The 22008-nt window shown below is 37.2% G+C and overlaps 1 protein-coding gene across 2 annotated transcripts in view; it reads right to left on the bottom strand.

Moving 5' to 3' along the window:
- ERBB4 (erb-b2 receptor tyrosine kinase 4) overlaps positions 1 to 22008 on the bottom strand; it is an 819175-nt gene that overhangs the window by 504018 nt on the left and 293149 nt on the right. For both annotated transcript variants that reach the window (XM_045575406.1, XM_045575407.1), the window contains exon 2: positions 4325 to 4476. In XM_045575406.1, the coding sequence (XP_045431362.1) occupies positions 4325 to 4476 (152 nt within the window). The remainder of the gene's footprint in view (positions 1 to 4324; positions 4477 to 22008) is intronic.

Genomic DNA, 22008 nt, shown 5'->3' with positions numbered 1-22008 from the left:
CCATATGGGCCTGGCCAGTGGCCATGGACAACAGGGGTGTGAGGGCATATGTAGGGAGGGGTTTGGGATGGGAATGGGGGATGAAGACAATTATGTGATACCATAATCAATAAAAAAAATATATATATAAGGAACTAAATTGAAAAAAAAAAAAAGTATTGTCAAGTTGTCAGAGCCTTGCTTAATAGTGACTGTTTTGGGAGTCAAAGAAGGAAAAAACCGATGGCTTTTATAAAGCCAGATGTTACTAAGGTACCAGGAAGTGCCAGAAACTCTAATAAAAACTTTCAAGTTCGGAAACAAGTGTGGCACTGGATTGTTTAAGAGGATTTACTTCAATATCCAAGAAGATATTTTGATTTCTATGGAGACATTTAAAAGAAATTATTTCAAAGAGGGCTTATATTTACTAAAACGAATAACTACATTTTTATCACTCTCCTTATATACTTAAATACAATGTTTTATCGTTAAGTGGGTTCAAATTAGGGACCAGGATAAACAATTGCAGAGTTTCTAAATGCAACACTTTTTCCACCCTTGAACTTTAAATTATGCTCTTTGTGACTGAGGAGAGACCTTTAAAACTGTTTGATCTCACATAAAACTGTTCAAGTTTGTCTGTCCTTTCTTAAAAGAAAAGAAAATGTTTCATTTAAGACAATTATAGCTTGCCGAAACTGGTTTGGCTCAGTGGATAGAGAGTCAGCCTGAGGACTGAAAGGTCCCAGGTTCGATTCAGGTCAAGGGCATGTACCTTGGTTGCGGGCACATCCCCAGTAGGGGGTGTGCAGGAGGCAGCTGATCGATGTTTCTCTCTCATCAATGTTTCTAGCTTTCTATCCTTCTCCCTTCCACTCTGTAAAAACTCAATTAATATATATATATATATATATATATATATATATATATATATATATATATATATATTTTTTTTTTAAGACAATTATAGCTAATAAAAAATGTACATAATTGTGATTTTTATGAAAGGTTTTATTTAATTATATCCCAATATGAGGATTTTAGAAGTAAATGATATCCCATTGTCCAAATGCTTCTATTTAGTCTTGAAAGTCTCTTATCATTTATTCTCTCAGTCTTTGCTACTTACATAGAAAAGAGGTGAAGAAATAACCATTATATAGCCAATTCCCCAGATCAGAGTATCTAAGAATCATGCAGTGAAGGGGCCTGTTACCTGTATTTTTCTCTAATTAAGGTTAATGAAAGCCTATAAAATCATTACACTCAACATTTAAGCCAAATTTAAATAATACAACCCCCAGAGGTATGAAGGAACACTTTGCATCTGTTCAGCATCCTAATAAATTCATTTCTAATTTAAGTACATTTGCAACAAGGGCATTGTCTGGGAAGTACATTACAATTTAGGGACTTAAAAAACTTCTATTAAGCAATTTTACTTTTATTAATATTCTCTTAGAAACATTACACATGTTTATAATAATTTGACTCAATCCTAGGAAAATGGAGCTAATTAATGTTTAGATATATAAGTATATATGGTCACTAATTTATATAGTATATTATATGCATGTATATTTATATATGTTAAAATTATGAATTATATTGATATATTTCTTATAACTATCCTTTCCAATCCTTCCTCAAATATTTATTTTCTAATAAATGTACATATTTTTGTAAATACTACTGGATATACTATATACTTAATATTTTTAATAATGAGAGAAATTGAATAAACTTAAATATTTCATCTCAATGGTTAAGAATAAAGTCCTTTTGAAATAGATTTATATTACTACCAGATCAATAATATAGACACTTAATTTTTTTTATTGTTATCAGTTTCAGAGGCAGGAGGGGAGAGGGAGAGAGAGAGAGAAACATCAGTGCTGAGAGAATCATTGATCAGCTGCCTGCAGCACATTGGGGACTGAGCCTGCATCTTGGACATAGACTGGGAATGAACCTAGATCTCCTGGTTCATGGGTTGATGCTCAACCGCTGAGCACCACTGGCTGAGCAGAATGTAGACTTTTTTAATGATTTTATTGATTAAAGAGAGGGAACATTGATGAGAATCATTGATCGGCTACCTCTTGCACAACCCACACTGGGGATTGAGCCCCGAACCCTGTATGTGCCCTGACCAGGAATCCAACTATGATCTCCTGGTTCAAGCTAAACCACTGATCCACACTGGCTGAGCAACATTTTCATCTTTTGGTTTGTCATGTAGGATTGCTGAAGAGCATCAACATTTTTAATCAATGTTTATTTTCAGATGAAATGGTATTTAATTTCTGAGGAAAAATATATTTCCCTAGAATAAGTGTAAATTGCTTTCTCAAGTGCACAGCTTTCTAAAATGTAACGCAAGTTCTATGATTAGATTTAGTACAAAAAAAAAAAAAAAAACCCACAAGTTTCCATTTAAAAACCAGCTGTATATACATGTATACAAAATTGCACATGTATTTGTCTAACAGTCTTAGGAACAACTTTCAGAAACTATCAAAGCTTTGAAAATTCCATTTAAGTCAGAATGTCTGCTTTGGCTCAACAGACATATTTAAATAGTATCCTCTCTACTTCCTTTTTTAATATTCTCCATTGTACCTAGCGAAAACTTTTGTCATCTAAATACAGCAAATATGTTCTACTTCGGCACAAATGTAGTGTACATGAAATTCCAACAAAAAAAGGAATGACATATAAATTGGAATACCCTATCTACTCTCACGCTGGTTACCTGACTGCTGTATTTCTTTTAGGAGAAGTTTCTTTGAACATAATGAAGATTAGTTCTAAGGGTTTTGAATGTTAATCTTCATAGTCCTTTCTTAACATCTGTTCCAACTGGTGACTATTGTGCTCAATGAGTAATTAGTAAGAGAATACAGATACTTGAAATAGGAATCTTATTTCCTTGCCAGCCATTTAACAGATTTATGAATATACCACTTATTTATCTATCTCACAAAGCTAGTCAGGAAAAATTTAAATTCAGGCTTACTCTCCCAAGGAAAATGTGTGCACTGATGAAAGAGACATGCTGTGTTGGAAAATGGTACACTTACATTATCTACATTACCTTTTAGGGTGAAACCATAATACATGTGGACCCACCTCATTATGCTACAGATCTTTCATTTAAATGATGTTTTCTTCTCCGGTTTTTAATGACTAAAACATGACAACCTTTCTCATCCTGGTTTCTGTCCATCTCTCTGACAAAATCTCCCACACACCCGTCACTCCCTCTGGTATTTAATGAGCTAAAAACAGTCACAGTTAGGCGGTGGTAGCTGGTATTTGTACAAACTATTCCATACATCGTTTTCCAACCCAAAGCAAGGAAGTATTTTATAAAATATCTGTTTTCTTCTAAACATAAATTCTCCTACATAGGGTTTTACTCAATCATGCTATACAGCATCAAGCTTATCCCAGGCATAGATAGAAATGCGAGCAAGGAGGATAAGAGAAACAAACACAAATATAAAACCAGCCCCTATGCTGTTGGATTTCATTCTAGTCAGACGTTTTGATGTGGGCTGAAATGGAACTATTTCAGAATTTTATATTAAAGCAGACTGGCTGCTCATACTTACTGAAAACAGCTAAGGGATAGGCAAAAGCAGGTTGACTTGCTGCAACTTGAAACTCATTATTGCCATGTACCATCCCTGATTTTACTGTGAGAAAACCATGCTAATGAAGCCAAGGTCTTAGGTGACAGGGAGCCAATCAGCATCTGACAGTCTCTGAGTCACAGTTTTATCCGCTTTCTTTGAAATATCCATCCTTAGCAGAGAAACTATGTGTGAGTATGAAATAGTGTCTGTCTATTACCAGCACTAGAAAAGCAACACACGTTCCATGTCTTATGGGGAATGATCAAAAAGCAACATCGTCTCATTACAGTATATAAAATAATCTAGAATTTCCAACACGAAAGAGAAAGGAGCGGGAAAGGGTATGGCTAACTAAAGCTACCAAGTGATATCTGGTTAGTCTCGTGACTCTCCTAGTTCTCCTCTCTCCTGCAACTCAGAAGAAAGACAGACTTGCTGGCTGCATGCCCCACACCCTGGCAGAATCTTGATCAGTCTTAGGGCAGCAGTGACTGCTCTGAACTCAGAGAACACCCGTCACCATGGCAGCGCGACTCTTGTTCTCTCTCTGCGTGTGTCTTGGTGTCTCTTATCTCGGCCTACAGACGTGGTCCCTGCTGGCCGGAAGAGCATTGCCATCAGACACAAGCAAGCTGATCTCTCTTTACCGGTATGCCCCGGGGCATCGCTCGCAAAGAAGAGAGAGAAGGAGGTAACGGTACCCGCATGAAGGAGAGGTCCCGGTTGTGCTCGATGCTGGTGATCTCCAGGTTGCCCATGACGACCTCGCAGTTCTCATAGTACTTGCGCAGGGCTCGGTACTGCTGCTCCAGGTCCGAGAGGGAGCTCAGCTTGTTCTCTGTTCCTGCACACACTGCCAAGACAAGAAGATGCACGGAGAGTTATATAACCCTCAGAGGACATGCCAGTACCATCTCCCTCAAGTCCGTATTCCACACACCACCGCAATGCCCCCAATGAAAATATGAAAATGTCATGAAGACCCATAACCCGCACACCGATACATGTGCCTTTATGTTTCCAGCTTTATTGAGATACAACATTGGGTAAGTATAAGGTGCGCAGCATGTGGATTTGATACATTTATAGATACCCTGCAAATGTATTATCAATAGCTAGCTGACACCTCCATCACCTCGCTCAGTTACTATGTCTTTCTTGTGGTGAGAACATGTAAAATGTACTCATAGCAACTTTCAAGTAAATAATATGATATTGTTACTTATAACTGCCATGCTGCACAATAGATGCTCAGAACAGATTCATCTTATAACTGGAAGTGTATACTCTGACATATCCCCCACTTCCCCTACCCCCAAAGCCCCTGGAAACCACCATTTTTCTCTCTGTTTTTATGAATCAGCTTTCTTTCATTCCACATATAAATAATATTACATATTTTCATTCATAAATTGCATGGGTTAATGACAGAGAGTAAGAAGCCATGGGTTCCACAGAAACACATAGCAAGGAGATAAATTTAAATAATCACACTTCTAATGAGCACACGAAGAATGTAAATACATTTAATTTCATTTAAACAAGAATTTCTTTTGGACTTATAATTCACCCTGTTTTCTAACAGGATACATTCTATAAATGGACATGAAAAGATGGTGAAAATAACATGTTTTCCAATTTTAATGTATCTTTATTGTTGAAAGTATTACAGATGTCTCCTCCTCCCTCCTCCCTCCATTGACCCACTACAACCCCAACCCACGCCTCCTAGGCCTCCATCACACTAGTATCTGTGACCAGGGTTATGACATTCCCTATTGCAAAATAAGCTGAATACAATTTTTACCTAATTAACACTTGGGTTTTTTAATACTCAAATACTACTTTTTAAAATACAAATAATAAACAGCTTGGATTTAAATACTTACAAGCATACACTACAAAAAAGATTGTATAATAAAAGTTAACCTTTTTTTATATAAGCAGGGTCATTACTACATATATTCATCAATGTGCTGAGATATAATATAATGGACTGCTAATAAATGAACTTTGTTTGCCATAATTGGGGGCACAGCTATTGAAACTGTTCAAATGGGAGCACATGAGTGTACAAACATGTTTTTGGTTGTGTGTGTGTTGATATCTTTTCTGTCCTCTAGAAGTCAGAGTTTTAGTGATGACTTCTTATGGCTTATATACTTGCCTGAACAAAATCTATACCATTGAATGTGCCAATTTGAATCTTTAATGAACTGAAAAACTCTATTATGGATCTTATAATAATAATGATAATGATAAGGATAATGATAATAATTAATAATAGTAATATGTAAAGTTTAAAAAATAGAGAGTGAATAAATCTTCTTTGAATAAGTTACATAATACTAGAGGCCGGGTGCACAGATTCTGGCACTTGTGGGGTTTCTCAGCACGGCCCATGTGGATTGGCCTGAACCCAGCAGTCCAAGGCTGCCTGCTGCTCCTGCCTGTCGCTCCCGCTCATGCTGGCCCATCATGCGTCTACCATGGGCTTGCACCCGTGTCAGTCCTGATTAGGAGAGGCTCAAGCCGCCACAGTGGCCTTCTCTGCCCACGAGCCCTGCATCTGGTGCCCTTTGTCAGCTGAGTGGAGCTCCCACTGTGGAAGCACACTGACCACCAGGAGGCAGCTCCTGAGCTGAGCAACTGCCCCCTGGTGGTCAGTGCACATCATAGCGACTGGTCAAACAGTCATTCAGTAACTTAGGCATATATATATATATATATATATATATATATATATATATATATATGTGTGTGTGTGTGTGTGTGTGTGTGTGTGTGTGTGTGTGTGTATACACACACACACACACACACACACACAAAACTTAAGGCATGCTGTAAAGTGTGGACTTTGAAGACACTGGAAACAGAACCTGGTAACCATGTCATATACACATTTGTGTGTCATGTACACAGAAATGACAAAATAGTTATGATCCTATGTGGTGTTCAATGGAATGGGGTTTAGAACAGAAAGAAAAAAATTCTAAGTGGGCATATTTTAATAATTAGGGCCACCTTAAGGCCTACTTTTGCCTATTGACACATTTAAAATAACAAAAGTTAGATCCAAAATTCAAAAAGTAATGCAAACATTTAATTCCATTATAAGCACATTATAAAAACAAAACGCAACCTTTTCTTGCTTGGATTTCTTTCTTTTTTAAAAAAAATATATATTTTATTGATTTTTTACAGAGAGGAAGGGAGAGAGATAGGGAGCTAGAAACTTCGATGAGAGAGAAACATCGACCAGCTGCCTCTTGCACACCCCCTACCGGGAATGTGCCCACAACTTACGTACATGCCCTTGACCAGAATCGAACCTGGGACCTTTCAGTCCACAGACTGACGCTCTACCACTGAGCCAAACTGGCTTCGGTTCTTGCTTGGATTTCTAAAGCTCACCAAGCAATACATTTTCTAGGAATACTCCTTTAATAGTGGAATCGGGTCCCTCTAAAAGATTTATTGAAGTCCTAACCCCTGGCACTTGTGAATGTGACCTTATTTTGAAATAGGGCCTCTGCAGATGTAATCAAGTTAAAATGATGATATTAGGGTGGGCCCTAATCCAATATGATTCATGTCATTCTAAGGAGAGCAAAGCACCATGTGAATACGCAGGGAGAAAGCCACGAGGCCACAGAAGCAAAGATAGGAGTGATGGAGCTACAATCTCAGAGTGCCAAGAATTAATGGTCATCACCAGAAGCAAGGAAAAGGCAAAGACAGATTCCACCCTGAGAATCAGAGGGAGCAAGACCCTACTGGCCTCTGGAATTGTGAAAGAATAAACTACTTGCTTTAAGCCACTTAAATTATAATACATGATTTTCATTTTATGACTCTCAGCACTTTGTTATAGTAGCCCTAGAAAACCAATACATAATCTTCAAACTACTCCTCATTGAAATCTCACATTTAAAGAAATTGTCAAGATCACCTCCTCTCTACAGGGCCCTATAGCTGATCACCTCCTACCAGTGTTTCCCAAACTTTTGACATATTTGTACCCCTTCTATAATTTTCATAACGCTGGGTACCCCTTGTACTTATGAGAATGTGGAATTAGGCGCAGCTAAGCACGGTGCAGTGCATATCCCCACCAAACTCTTCCCGTACCCCTGGGGGTACGCGTACCACGCTTTGGGAAACAAAATCCATTCTCCCTTTCTCCCTTCTGAATGCCAAGTCCCTCACACAGCAGGATGGAATTCATTTGTTGTCTCTGAGAATGTAGTTTTTGTAAAGTGATAAGATTGGACACAAAGACATCTAGAATCCTCAACATCCATTCTCCTCTTCCTTCACAGTGACAGGCTGAACAATATTAGCCTCGCATGTTGCCAACCCAAATAAAGATGGCATTTCTCTGCTCATCTTGGAGATAAGATTAGCAAGGGACTAAGTTAGGGCATATTCTATGATTCCTTCCTAGAACTTTATTTAAAACTTGGAGCCTGACACTGCCTTCTTTCTTCTTCACTTCTTTCTCCAATCTGCTGGCTGACATAGAAATGTGGGAGCTCAAACATGAACCATCACCTTGGACCACAGGGATGAGAGATATGCCTCAGAGCATGGATGGAACCTTTCTTCTGCCAGGAGCCATTTGGATATCCATAACATAAGTCAATTCATAGAAATGTATGTTGTGAACAAAGCTCCTAGATTTACTGAATTTCCACCACGCAAGACCTTGGCATGGTCACACCAAATGACTTCTTGGGCTTTTTATGGCATTTGGGCCAGACATCCCCCACCGCTGCCTTAGAAGACTGCGAAATGAGCTAAAAACAACCAGGGTTTTCATAAAATGGATTTTTTACATCGTTTTATTATCATTCACATCATGATAATGGTGAGTTTTGGTCCTAGCTGCTGCAATAGTATACAAAGACATGATTCAAGTCTAGTTACATTCTATTGTTTAGATCTTAAGAAATGTTATCTATTCTGTCTGGTTGTTTGACTGAATTTATTCAAGTCATAATGAAATGAAAATCATTGTGAAAGTTTTCATTGTTACTAAAACCAACCAACACCAGAAATGAACTTCTATCGGTAACTACAATAATATTCAACACAAGGCGGAGGACAACAACAACCGATTTGTGTACACAATCTTTGTAATCAAGATCAAAGTCCAGCTTCCCCCCAACTCATTCTAGAGACTGAGAAACATAATAATCCATGATTTTCATGCTATTACTCTCAGCAAATTTATAACAAAATATTTGTAAACCCGCTAAATGGCTGTAGAAAAAAAGCTACTATTATATAGTTCATGAGATATAGATTTGAATTATTTCAAATGTATCTGAAGACAAGCTTATATTTAAATGCAATTACTGATGGGAGTAATTAAGCATCACTTAATTAACTTGCTGTGACATTTCTAAACTATACACAATGACACATTGCAAATTATGTACAACCTGTGTTCTACAAGTTTCTTTCAATTGGAAATAAAACCCTTAGTTTAACATTAACATATTCAAAAATAAATATGTAAACACCTAAATGAAAAATTTTCTAAAATATATAGTATATTCCTTTCTATGAAATCCTAAACAAATTTTGATAGAAAGATCTATTAATATAATAATAATGTATTTTTGCATGTGTCTCATCCTGAATATATGAGGTACTTAATAAATTATTAATTTGTATTACAAAAATATGCTTATATAAGAAACCCTCAAAATCTGTAAACTCTTTTAACACAGGTGTAATATTTTAATCATTATTTTGAATGTGTTGAGCTTTGCAAAAAATTATTTTTATAATACCCATTTAATTGCTATAAAATAATTATAACTCATATCCAGATAATAACCCTCAATTCAGAACAGAGTCCATTGTTCAATCTATGATCAGCTGTGTTTTGTATATACAATATAATAAATATTTTTCAACAACAAAGTAATCCTTCAATAAAAAGAAAATCTGATTTATCAGAATATTCTATTTTCTAAACATTATAGTTTTTGGAACTTTCACTATACACAGTTCCATTTTGGAAATATTTTTGTCTTAGTGAGAATCTTCTTTATATCTGTTTGACTGAAACTACATAATCAGTTATATATTCCTCTAAACTTTTATCTTTAAAGACAGACTTGATTTTAAAAGAACTAGCTTAGGTAGATGCGTAAAAATTGTTTGTTTGTATGTGTCTTCACGATACCTTCACTGAATGCCTACAACTTCCATTTGTCAATCGATTTTATAATCAAGCAATGTATACCAGACAATGCTAAAGTCATCAGGTTTCATCGATTTCACACAGCTGTTTATCAAACAGAATTGGAAATTCATTTCACCAGCGAAAACAACTTTAACAAAATGCAGCACCCTTTGCCAACACTATTATGAAGTCCCAAACTATAAGCTTACAATAGTCCAAGCTCAAATGCCCTGCATTTACATGTGCCCCTTAGAGTTTCCATTCCAACTGTAACTCCAGGAGCAAAGCTAAATATGAGGCCTTGGTAAAATTTCCAATTATTGTATTTGGTCTGATTCCATTGTAAATGTAGCTATAGTTGCAAACATGGCTTTTTATTCTTCTTGACTTACAATTTATATCCAACAGAGAATGAATTACATAATCTTCATTCAGTAAAAAAAATAAAAAATAAGACTATAATTGGGATTTTGAAGCAATATAAAAAGATTGATTAACAAAATGATTCACCTGGGAAAATATATTAGAAGCAAAATGAGAAAGGAAAAAAAAAAAACATTAACAATACCTCTATTAATACTAAAAATCAGTATTGCTTCTAGGCTTGTTATGACTATGGAAACCAGTGTTACATTCACTAACACAAGAAGAGAAATAATATATATAATTAAATCAAATTTTTGCCTAACTTTCCAAATGAATGCTTACATGAGCTATGTATTAAGAAACAAATAATTATTTAGCATCTACTGTTGAACTAGTATCATGACTGAATGTATATTGATAAAAATGCCATGGCCTTTTGTAAGAGCTCATGCAGTTTTAAAAGGCACATAAGAAGGAAACTAAGCATAAACTATGTGCATATTGTGTGTGCATCATTCATAGAGATGGCTGAATTTTTGTGTATATAAATCATGATAGTGATTACTTAAGTCTATACATGGGTTAAAACTCAGAGAACTATACCCAAAAATGTGAATTTCACTGTATGTAAATTAAAACACACATTTGCATTGGCTTGTATGTACGTGTAATCAAGTTAAGTATGTCCCTTTTTGTAAATCACAAAACATTCTCAATCTATTTGTTTCTGAGTAGTGTATGCTTTTGTACCCTTAAGAATAATTTTTGTTCCATTTTAAGTTGGATAATATTGTTATACTAATATATATATATATATATATAATATTATATTATATATACTAATATATATTTAATCCTAATGATTTTTGTATGATTTTTCTCCCAAACCTGACTTCATTGCAAAATCCTTGCAATTTATAATTAGTTCTTATTTGATTTCCTTAATTTATTCAGTCTTCAATCATATCATTTTATTTTGCTTTCTTGGCTGATACTAGTCAATCTTTCTAGGATAATTGCTTTTAATTAATAGGCATAGCAGTCATGCCTCTCTTTCCTAACCTTCACGAAATGCTTTCCTTGGCCCAGAATTTATTGTATCATTTTAGATGTTCCAAATCTGGCTTTACTAGGTTTTTATTTCACATATGAATGTTGAAGTTTATCATGTACTTTTAGCTACTTTTGAGGAAAAAACAAAACAAAACAAAAAAAACACGTTTTAATTTATTAGAGTGAATTATTAATGTATTCCAAATACTGAACCATTCTTATATTCCTGGAATGAACTATATACTTAGTACTCACACTTTATTCCACTAATATACCTCCAAGTTTATTGCTTTTATTTAATTTGTACTTTATTGAATATTAAAAAATACCTATTAATGATTTTAAAATATTTGTATCTGATGACATTACACATAAAAACATAAATAATACAAATTGCTTTAAACAGGGTAGGGCAAAAGTAGGTTTGTAGTTGTGAGTATGCAAAACACAGTTTATTCTAATATTATTATCTACTAATTATTGTATTATTTTCCATGTAAACAGCTATAAAGCTATTTTTGCCCCACCCAGTATTTTGGAAATTTTTCATTTTATATATTAACTTGGAAAGTATTAAAGAAAAATTTTTGCACCAAAATATTATTTTTTTATAATTTACATTACATAAAATTAGATACAAAATAGTTTTCAATGCTAAAAAATAAGTATCCTTTAAAAAAAAAACATGACCCTTTAATGTATTCTTTTAATCTTTATCTTTTACCACTGTTTTTATTGACCCCCAAAGTAACAAGATAGAGTATTAAGTAAAACATTTCCTAAATTATTCTTGAGCCAAAGAAAAAGGGCATTTGGCATCAGAGATCTTCACTAATAGATCTGTTGCTAGAAAAGACACTGGCACTCTATACCACAGACTGCTGAAAGCTAGTGTATAGACTATGCACTGCTATGGGCTAGTCCATTTAAAATCTAATTGATCTCTATTTTACCTCTTTTGTTTATTTACACTAGTTTCCAGATGTCCTCAAAGTTGCTTAAACTGCTAAACCATATTGCAAGGGAGAGCAAGCTCATGGTTGGAGATGATAAAAATATGATAGACTTAAAAATTATACATGATTGTCTTCATTTACAAATGGCATGCTTTGTGAGCAGTCTCCTCTAACCTAGCTTTCCCATCTAATAGGTTATTCTTGTAATTATTTTTTCATTTTGTATTTCAAAGATTAGCTTAGTAAAATTAAAATAAATGCAAATAAATTTAAAAGACAATCAAAACTGACTTGTAACTACTCGCATATAAATTCTCATTCCCGTTACTCACTACTTTCCTGCCTTTAGATATTTTATTGGATTTATTTCTTAAATTATGTCCCCTAAAATCCCTATGATAAAAGCTTAAAAACAGAAACACTTCAGAGTTTTAGAAATTATGTTTCTGTCATCTACCCTCGGAAGAAATAATATATCCCCCTTACCCACTATGGCCACAATCCCCCTCATCCCCCCTTTGCAGTCTTTGTTTTCTTTTTTAATCATCTTTCGCACCCCCTTTCCCTCCCAAACCCAAAGAGCACTTCTTATGTACTCTGTGGCATTTTGTTTATTGTGAATGTGCTAGGTCCTTAACATTAATGTAGGTACTGGACTTGACAAGCAATTAAAGCAAACAATTTCCACTCATCAAGGCTGCCAAATTAGTCATCACCATCTGCCCCGTCATCTGGCCCTCCTTGAAGTCTTGCTGTGAATCTGGACGCACTCACTCAGATGAAGAGGGACTATGCAAACCTCTGAAGTGGTGTGAGGCCACTGGGAGCTGAGTGTGTAAACGTGAGCAACCATCTTTCTTCTCCAGATTATCATGCCTCCAACCATCCCCTCATGCATGATACCCACCGGCCTGCAGCTGATGCCTCCCCACTGCAACCGAGGTGGCAGTGTGTGGGATAGTTCCCCCCTGTCAGAAGTATTTAAAGGAAGAAATTAGACTAGATGTTCTTAATGTGATGCTGGCTCTTACATCTCAAGGCTGGTTTCTTAAACAATGATAAATATGTAACTTAAGAAAAGGACCAGGGTCTTTCTGCTGCCTTGGTTTGAGGATGAGGCATTCTTTTTGATTCTTCCCATCAGCACATGTTCATTTGGCTGATAGCAGGCAATGTGATGTAATGTAACGTACAATGTAATTTCCGAGGGACATTCAAACTAACTGTATTGCATCTGAGAAACAGCAAGTGGAAGTGGGCCTGTTGTCACCCACATGCTCATGCTCTTTCATGGATCCTCTTTCCTTAGGGCATTCTCCAACCTCAGACTGCTCTGGCGCCCTGGCCAGACGCAGTGAGATGCAGGTCTTCCTGGTGAGATAAATGTCATGCGAGGTGGGGCACATGGTTTGGCCACCTCAATGTAGGCTCATTTCTCCCCTCCCCCCCATATGTAACTGGTTCGTTGCCCTTTTGCAGTGATTAACCTATGAAACCGTAAGCTGAGGCCTTGGTCCATTGTCCAGGAACACTCATCCAACTGGCTCATTCAAGGTAAAGCTGTGTTTCATTAATTTAAAAAACTCTTAAAATGAAAAACAACAACAACAAAGAACAACAACAATGCAAGCTATTGCTAGACGTGGTCTACCAGGAAGGGGTACAAAGGGCAAGGCACTAATTAAAGATCCTTTACTATATCTTCAGTGAAAGTGCACATAAATCCTAATCTGAGACCACCCTCTAACAAGATTTTTGGAGGTTTTTATTTGGAATTCTTTGTCACATAATTTTTTTGGATAACAACAATAACAACAAACACTCACCTAACCGTGATATAGACTATATAATAAAATGTCAGGTTGTAGTTTATTTTAAATAGTTCTCTCATAATGCAAAGTCTGTTATTCTGGATATCAGATTCTATAATCTCTAGTAGTTTGATCCCTTTAAAATATTTAGATGAGCTGGAGATGTGGGTATTTAGTTTTACAATATTATCATCTGTAAATTATAATTAGGTGTCTGATAGGAGACAAAAATCTCTAGGTTAATCTCTGTCACTCATTCATTCTTTCTGTCATGCATTTATTCAAATAAAGTTAATTGGGTAACCACAATACCTGTGGCTTCAGGCTAGGTGTGAAAGAAACAATAAATAAGATCCATGCCTCAAATTTATAACATTTTCTGATAAAAATCTTATAAATAACAATAGTATACACATTTAGTTAAGCTGCTAGTAAAAATAACTTTTCCTGACTTTGATTCAGTCAATAAACAAGATTCACACTGTCCAAATTCATCTTATCTGCAATAAAGTATGAGTCAGAAAAGATATAAGTTGTTTTGAGGAATACAAGGTGGACATCGCTGTGAGAAGCAATTTTCCAGGAGGCCTTTCTCTATAACAGTAGTAAATGATGTTGCAAATATATCCTGCATCATCTATGTCTGAAGAAATACCACACCTCACAAATGCTTTGTTCAGTGAGCCAGGTTCATTCTTATCTTTGACTGGGTTCTCATTCACTTGTCAAAGAAGACAAAGGGAAATTTATCTGACACAGACAGACTTATTTTTCATAACCATATATTCTATTGTATATTTTAAAAAATATATTTCTTTATTATTTCAGAGAGGAAGGAAGAGGTACACAGAAACAGAAACATCAATGATAAGAGAGGATCACTGATTGGCTGCCTCCTACTGGGGATCAAGCCCACAACCCAGGCATTTGCCCTTTATCAGAATTGAGCCTGGGACCCTTCAGTCCACAGGCCTATGCTCTATCCACTGAGCAAAGCTGGCTAGGGCTCCATTATATAGTTAATTATATGATTCAACATGTGAGGTTTTTTTGTTTTGGGGCATTCTGTCAGCCACATCTGACTAATACAGCTGTCCTTCAAGTTGCCACAGCTTCTATATAATATTGCAATATGCTTCCATCTGATGTTCCTGCCTGCCTTCTTGTCTTCTTAGTCTATTGTATATCAAATATATGTATATGTTTTAACCCTTAAACCAAATCACTTATCTCCTTTGTCCAAATATGCCCCAATGGTTTCTCATGTTAATGAGAATGTAAAAGTCTTTATGTTGATCTGTAAGAACCACATGCAATCTGAAGCCCTGCTCCTTTCCTGACATCATTTCCCATGATGTCTGACCACAGGACGATCTTGCTTATTGTTGAACATCTCTATAAGTTTCCAAATATTATCAAAATATGAATTTGTCTCCTGGAAGAGTCAACAGACTGGCATTGGTCTGCGTATGGTACTCTGAATAGTGCTTTGCTAGCGCGTTACACTTAATTCTTATCACTACTGGCCATATTATATCTTGATTTAAAATATAAGCTCTATGAGGATAGAAAATCTATTTTGTTTACTGATATCTATAATAAAAAAAAGCCCAATATGCTAATTAGACCAGACATCCTTCTAGACAAAGCCAGGGCTGCGAGGGAAGCCCAGGTCCTGGGTGTCCCCCAGCAGCCAGAGGGAAACCAGCTCGGGTCCTGGGTGCCACAGAGGGAAGCTGGCACCAGCAGCCAGGGGAAGGAAGGCCTACTCTTGCACAAATTTTGTGCATCAGGACTCTAATCTTATCTAATGCAAATTAACAAATGTGGCGGTGTCCACAGTCACAAGATGGTGGCACCCAGTCCTCTCAGCCCCACCAGAGTCCCTGCGGGGGAGGGGGAAGGCAGCCACTGAGGGTGGGCAGCATGAGTGGCCTGGCAGAATGCTTGCTTCATCACTGCACCATGAGGCAAGCGTTCCGTGACTGGCTGGCTGTGGTGAGCCTCTGGGCAGCGGAGAGCTGCTGGTGCATGCATTTGTGCACGAGGCTACCAGTATATATATAATTTCTAACTATTTGATCCATCATAGGCATCTGATAAATACTTAATGATTGAGTAAATGGATGGATGGCTATTGAAGTGTTAGAATTCCTAGCTCATATGTAAACTACATGTTATTTATCAGAATGTTATACCGTAAACAATCTTTAAAGATCATCGAGTCCCGTTTATACACAGACAGGACAGCAGAGATAAGATATGTTAAAGTGCTCAACAAAAGTTAGAAAGCTAGTCAGGGGCAGAAAGCCAATAGACCCTTCATTCCGGGTGAAGTGAACAGGCAAATGCCTCGTGTCACTGAGGGCTGCCTGAGGCTGTCCTGCTGTATAAAAAGGGTTCCCAAGCACACTATGGTGCAGCTGGTAGGAAAGCAATGCCACAGAATCTGGCAAGGGTGCTTCAGAACATTTGTCTAAACAGCACTAGTCGATTATGTAATTAGACAATGGGGCCGAAGCCGGTTTGGCTCAGTGGTAGAGCGTTGGTCTGCAGACTGAAAGGTCCCAGGTTCGATTCTGGTCAAGGGCATGTATAATACATTGGTTGCAGGCACATCCCCAGTAGGGGGTGTGCAAGAGGCAGCTGGTCGATGTTTCTCTCTCATCGACCTTTCTAGGGGCAGCTGGTCGATGTTTCTCTCTCATCGACGTTTCTAGCTCTCTGTCTCTCTCCCTTCCTCTCTGTAAAAAATCAATAAAATATATTTAAAAAAAAAAAAAAAAGAAGAAGAAAATGGGTCCTTAGCAACATCTTTTTATTTCAATTCCTGGTTAAATAAAGTTAAGTGTAGACTTGAAAAAGGAAACTTTGTTTGTATAAAGAGCCTGTTTAGTAAAAGCATGCATTACATGTATATATCAATAGTAACTAATATTCCATAATTAACATACGTTGTAAAAATTCCAATAGAATTATGTATTTCAATCATATTTTTAATATACTACTGAAATTTAAAGAAACTTGTGAAGATTATTTTGTAAATAAGAAATCTTTCTGTAATGCAAATAATCCACTCTTAATTAGACTGTTTAGTAAATTCCAATTTCAAAGATCATGTTTGCTTAACTATATGCACACCTGCAGTGGCACTTAACAATTATATGACAGTTTAATGTCAGTGGATTTGATTATCACATTTTTCTTTTGGCTATTATTATAGTTAATAGCATTTATAAAGTGTTGTATAATTTATAAGGCAGTTTTATTTATATTGACTGTTTTGATCCTAAATATATTTAAGAGATTATTTTGTAAGAGCCAAAATTATTAAATTAAGTGACAGGAATTTAAACTTTTGGTACGCTGGAAAATATTAACTTCTGGGAAAGATATTCTGAACTTTTCTAAATCTAGAAATGATGAACATTTCCACCAATATCATTACCTTGATATCATAAATGAATTACTGAGAAGAAATAGCACAAATGGCATTAAGTAGAAATTGGTTGATTAAACTTCTCTATTACTCATGGGAAAAAGTGAGAGGGGACAATAAGATCAGTTGATTGAATTACAAGCCTGTTTTCCTCTTCTTTGCACATTGTTCAAACAAAAGTTAATTATAAACAAGAAAATTAACTAGAAATCAATCAAGGGTAGAAAACAGCTTTGAGAACCACCAAAACTCTGGTCATCAGGGGCTTCTGTTGGATATGGACCAAATAAGTTTTTTTCTAAAATCATATCTGTACTTCAGCATGAATTCTCAAATACATGTTTCACTACTACCATTTATACACGTGAAATTGTTGTCTTTGGAAATCATGTTTAATACTAGAGGCCCAGTGCACAAAATTTGTGTATGGGAGGGTGGGGGTGTCTCAACCCAGCCTGCACCCTCTCCATTCTTGGATCCCTCTCACAATCCAGGACTGTTGGTTCCCAAATGCTCACATGCCTGCCTTCCTGATTGCCCCTAACCTCTTCTGCCTGCCAACCTGATCACACCTAACCACTCCCCTGTCAGCCTGATTGCCCCTAACTGCCCTCTCCTGCTGGCCTGGTCACCCACAACTGCCCTCCCTTGCAGGCCTGGTCCCTCCCAACTGTCCTCCCCTGCTTGCCATCTTGTAGTGGCCATCTGTGTCCACATGGGGCAGCCATCTTTAACCACATGGAGATAGCCATCTTCTGTGTTGGAGTGATAGTCAATTTGCATATTACTATTTTATTAGATAGGATTAACAATTCTTCATTACCTGTGGAATCAAATCCTAGTCACCTTTGTTATAAAGATTTTCCATGAATTGAGATTCTGCTACAATATCCATTCAACCTATCCAAAGTTATTTTTCAGAAAAACTTTTCAAAATAATCAAAAGATGCTTTGTCATCCATCATTCAACTCAGACACAACTTCTCCTTTACTTTTTAATTTGCTCCTTTCGCCTCACTGTGAATACTCCCGAAGTCTTTAATAAAATTTATATCCATCACTATCTACACTAGCCTAAATAATTTTTATGTCTTTTATGTATGCACTCAATTTACATTTCTCTAAAATTTGTATGCCAAATTTATTTTATTTTCATATTTTCTATGTTCTATTATTACTAGTTAGGGAGACCAGATACAGTACAAAGATTTGTAGTTTTAACCTAAACTAGTTTACTGCAACCCAGACAGAGCAAATAATAATAATACCAAAATTAAGAGGTACAAGAATACAAAGTAAGACACTGGACTTAATATTGCTTAAATCTAGAATATATATATTTTAATTCTAGTCTTAGTGTTTATATTATTTAACAGTTGATGTCTCACATTTATACACTACTTCTGTGAAATTGAAAAGAAAAGTCTTTTATTTGAATTTTACCTCAGCAACCTACTATAAATTTAAAAATACTTGTATTTTTTTTTGTAAGCATATGTCAATATTTTCTGAGTTCTTTTAAAAAGTATGAGTGCATACATAAATGCATTTTCTGCCGAAACCAGTTTGGCTCAGTGGATAGAGCGTCAGCCTGTGGACTGAAAGGTCCCAGGTTCGATTCCGGTCAAGGGCATGTACCTTGGTTGCTGGCACATCCCCAGTAGGGAGTGTGCAAGAGGCACCTGATCAATGATTCTCTCTCATCGATGTTTCTAACTCTCTATCCCTCTCTCTTCCTCTCTTTAAAAAAAATCAATAAAATATATATTTTTAAAATTTTTAAAAAATGCATTTTCTTTGTCCATGTATATCATTATTTAAAAACTTTGGTAGGAACAGCAGAAAAAATTTAGCAGGTTTCTCAAGCTGCAGGCCTCTGGCTCCTAAAGTTTGAATGGTATTTTCATTTCCCAGAGATAGATACACTAGTGATTGCAAAATCACTATTCATTCATCTGCCATTAGAGCCTCCTTGCACCTCATGAATATACCATCATATTCTTCAGTAAATAGTATTTGGTACAAATTACATTAATTTTCAGGATTGTTTAGTATAAAATTACCTTCCCTTCAGTATCAAAACTATTTCTTATGCATCTTAAAATTGCTTCACCTTTATAGGGACTAAAGATAAAGGGGGAAGACCATCTATAGTAATAAAAGTGTAATATACAAATAGACGGAATGGCCGAACAACAGAAAGATCATCAGGATGACCTTCAGGACTAAAAAGTTATGACAGTACTGACACCAGGTCAGCCAAGGCAGGTGCGATTTCTATTGGTCAGGGCCTGGCCACCGCCCCAGGATTGCCCTATAGAGGAAGGCCCAAACTACCCAGTCAGTGGCACTGTGGTGGGTAGCCTGGGCCTCCCTCTGCAGGGGCAATCCATCATGGAGCCCTGGCCATGTGGACAGGGCCTACTTCTTTGGGGTGATCCATTGAGGAGCCCCAGCCGGATGGGCGGGGACTACATCTTTGGGTCAATAAATCATAGGGCTCCCAGACTATGAGAGGGCACAGACCAGCGGGCTGAGGAACACTCCCCCTGAATTTTGTGCACCAGGCCTCTAGTTGCTTATAAACGCCTCTGAGGGCTTTGCTACACATTGCTATCCAGTCTTACTGTGACAATACAAAGAACAGAAAGCTAACTGTAGAGGTGCCCAGTCCACTTACTCAATAACTTGCTACCTAATGCAGCCAACGCAACAGCCAAGTGTACAAGCATGGCTCTGCCCATGCAGCCTTGGAGCCCCGCAGCCAGCACACAATAAGCACAATTGCCTGGGCTCTGTCTCTGGTACCTTCTAATTCCTATGTTCTTACTTCGCTTTGCTGGCCTGATTTAGAACTCTCAGCCTCCTGATTCTCTCTCCTCTTCCCTTGCATCCTTTAAAACTGCCCCCACTCACCATATTAATACAGTTCCCCTTCTCAGCACTGCTCTGGAAACCTCTGCTTGAATTGGCCCTCCCCTAACTCAGGCCCAATGGGCCTGCAACTAACCTACACCCATGGGGATCCCAAAGAGGGATCCCATATATGCTTCCCAGTATGTCTCCACTGGGGGGCCAGGTTACTGCTTCCTTTCTGACAGAAACCTGAAGTTTCATTTAGCTTCAGCTTATCCTGGCATATAGATAGCAAGGCTTGACTTAGCCCTGGCCAGTCTCTCTAGCTCTGGACCTAAAAATGTAGCTGAAGCAAGTAATTAATTATTCATTCCAGTGCCGGCTCTATTTTTAGACGGGGCTCCTTAATGGCGGAGTGCACACCTTGTCTGTGATCCTGCCTCGTCACTGCCTGGGAACTGCTTTGCTCGTTTTTAATTCAGTTTTCTGCCTTCTGTTGATATCACCCTGTGTTCAACCTCAAAGTTAAAAAAAATAGGCAAATGCCAAAAATGGTTGACAACAGAAATCTAGAAGCATACGGTGCTAAGTGCATAGAAAAAACAATCCTTCTCTAAGTAATAGTCTTCTCTTGGAAATATGTACTATTGCTTCTCTCTTCTTTGAAAAGTCAGCCCACTCAGGGCCCAGTGTCGCCCGGGGACTTTGCTTGCAGAAAGCCTCGCGTTGGCTCCGAAGCAGTGAGATTCCATAGCAACAGGAGTAACCCTTCCACTCCTCCAGGACGCCCCCCTTATTTATCTCGGAACAGCCAGGGGGCTTTCTGCACAGGCCCCTGACTACTGCGAGCATTCACTCTAGCTAATGCTTCTTAATTAACAGCGCACAAACATCGGCTCTGTGTGCAGCGAAGTCTTTGTGCGCCTGGATTTGCTTTCTCAATAGACGTGGAGATGTGTGTGCCAGGATGGTGCTCCAGACTCCCCTTCCCCGCCCCAGTTCTCCCTCCACAACGAGGACTGCAGCTCAAAAAGACAGCGGTTAAAATAGGATAAAACTGACATGGGACTAGGTAAAGGAAAGGAATATCTGGGTTTTATTTTTATTTTTTTTAACAGAAAAAAGCCTTTGCTTGTTATTATTTGCACACTTTTAAAGTGAGAGTTATAACAGTTTTGTAATACTTGGGTTTTTCCATAACACAATATGCGGACCTAGCCTAGAGTCCCTTAGTGTTAGATAAGGTGACCTCTAAGGTCACGTCCAGCTCTACAGTTCTATCCAGGGAGCCTCTAGGTTGCATTCTCTAATGGGACATCCACTGAGGATTATTATTCCAAAGCACACAGGATAAAACTCAAAGAATGCAGCTGAGATACAAATGAAGCATCCACAAATGCTACCTACTGCCCCAGTCTAAAAATATCTGTGCAGACATATGAAAAGGAAAGAAAAGAAACATCTACTCAAGCAGAACTGAATAAATCGGGGGTGTATATGTTGACAATCTCCTCTGGGTGCGACTTCTCAGAAAGAAAGTTATATCTACCATAATAAAGTCCTGTTCATCTGAGAAACTTTGTAAATGTTTGTTTTGATATCATTTTATGTTTGAAGCTTAATGGTGACCTTTGATTGAGAAAATGATTTCCTAAAGCACAGTAACATTTTCTTCACATTTGCAATAGTGTGAAGGCACATGCCT

Source organism: Pipistrellus kuhlii, unplaced genomic scaffold (genome assembly GCF_014108245.1).
Source record: "Pipistrellus kuhlii isolate mPipKuh1 unplaced genomic scaffold, mPipKuh1.p scaffold_m20_p_7, whole genome shotgun sequence".
Taxonomy (NCBI): Eukaryota; Metazoa; Chordata; class Mammalia; order Chiroptera; family Vespertilionidae; genus Pipistrellus; species Pipistrellus kuhlii.
The sequence above is the reverse complement of the archived record's forward strand: the minus strand, read 5'-3'. Positions and strand labels throughout refer to the sequence as shown.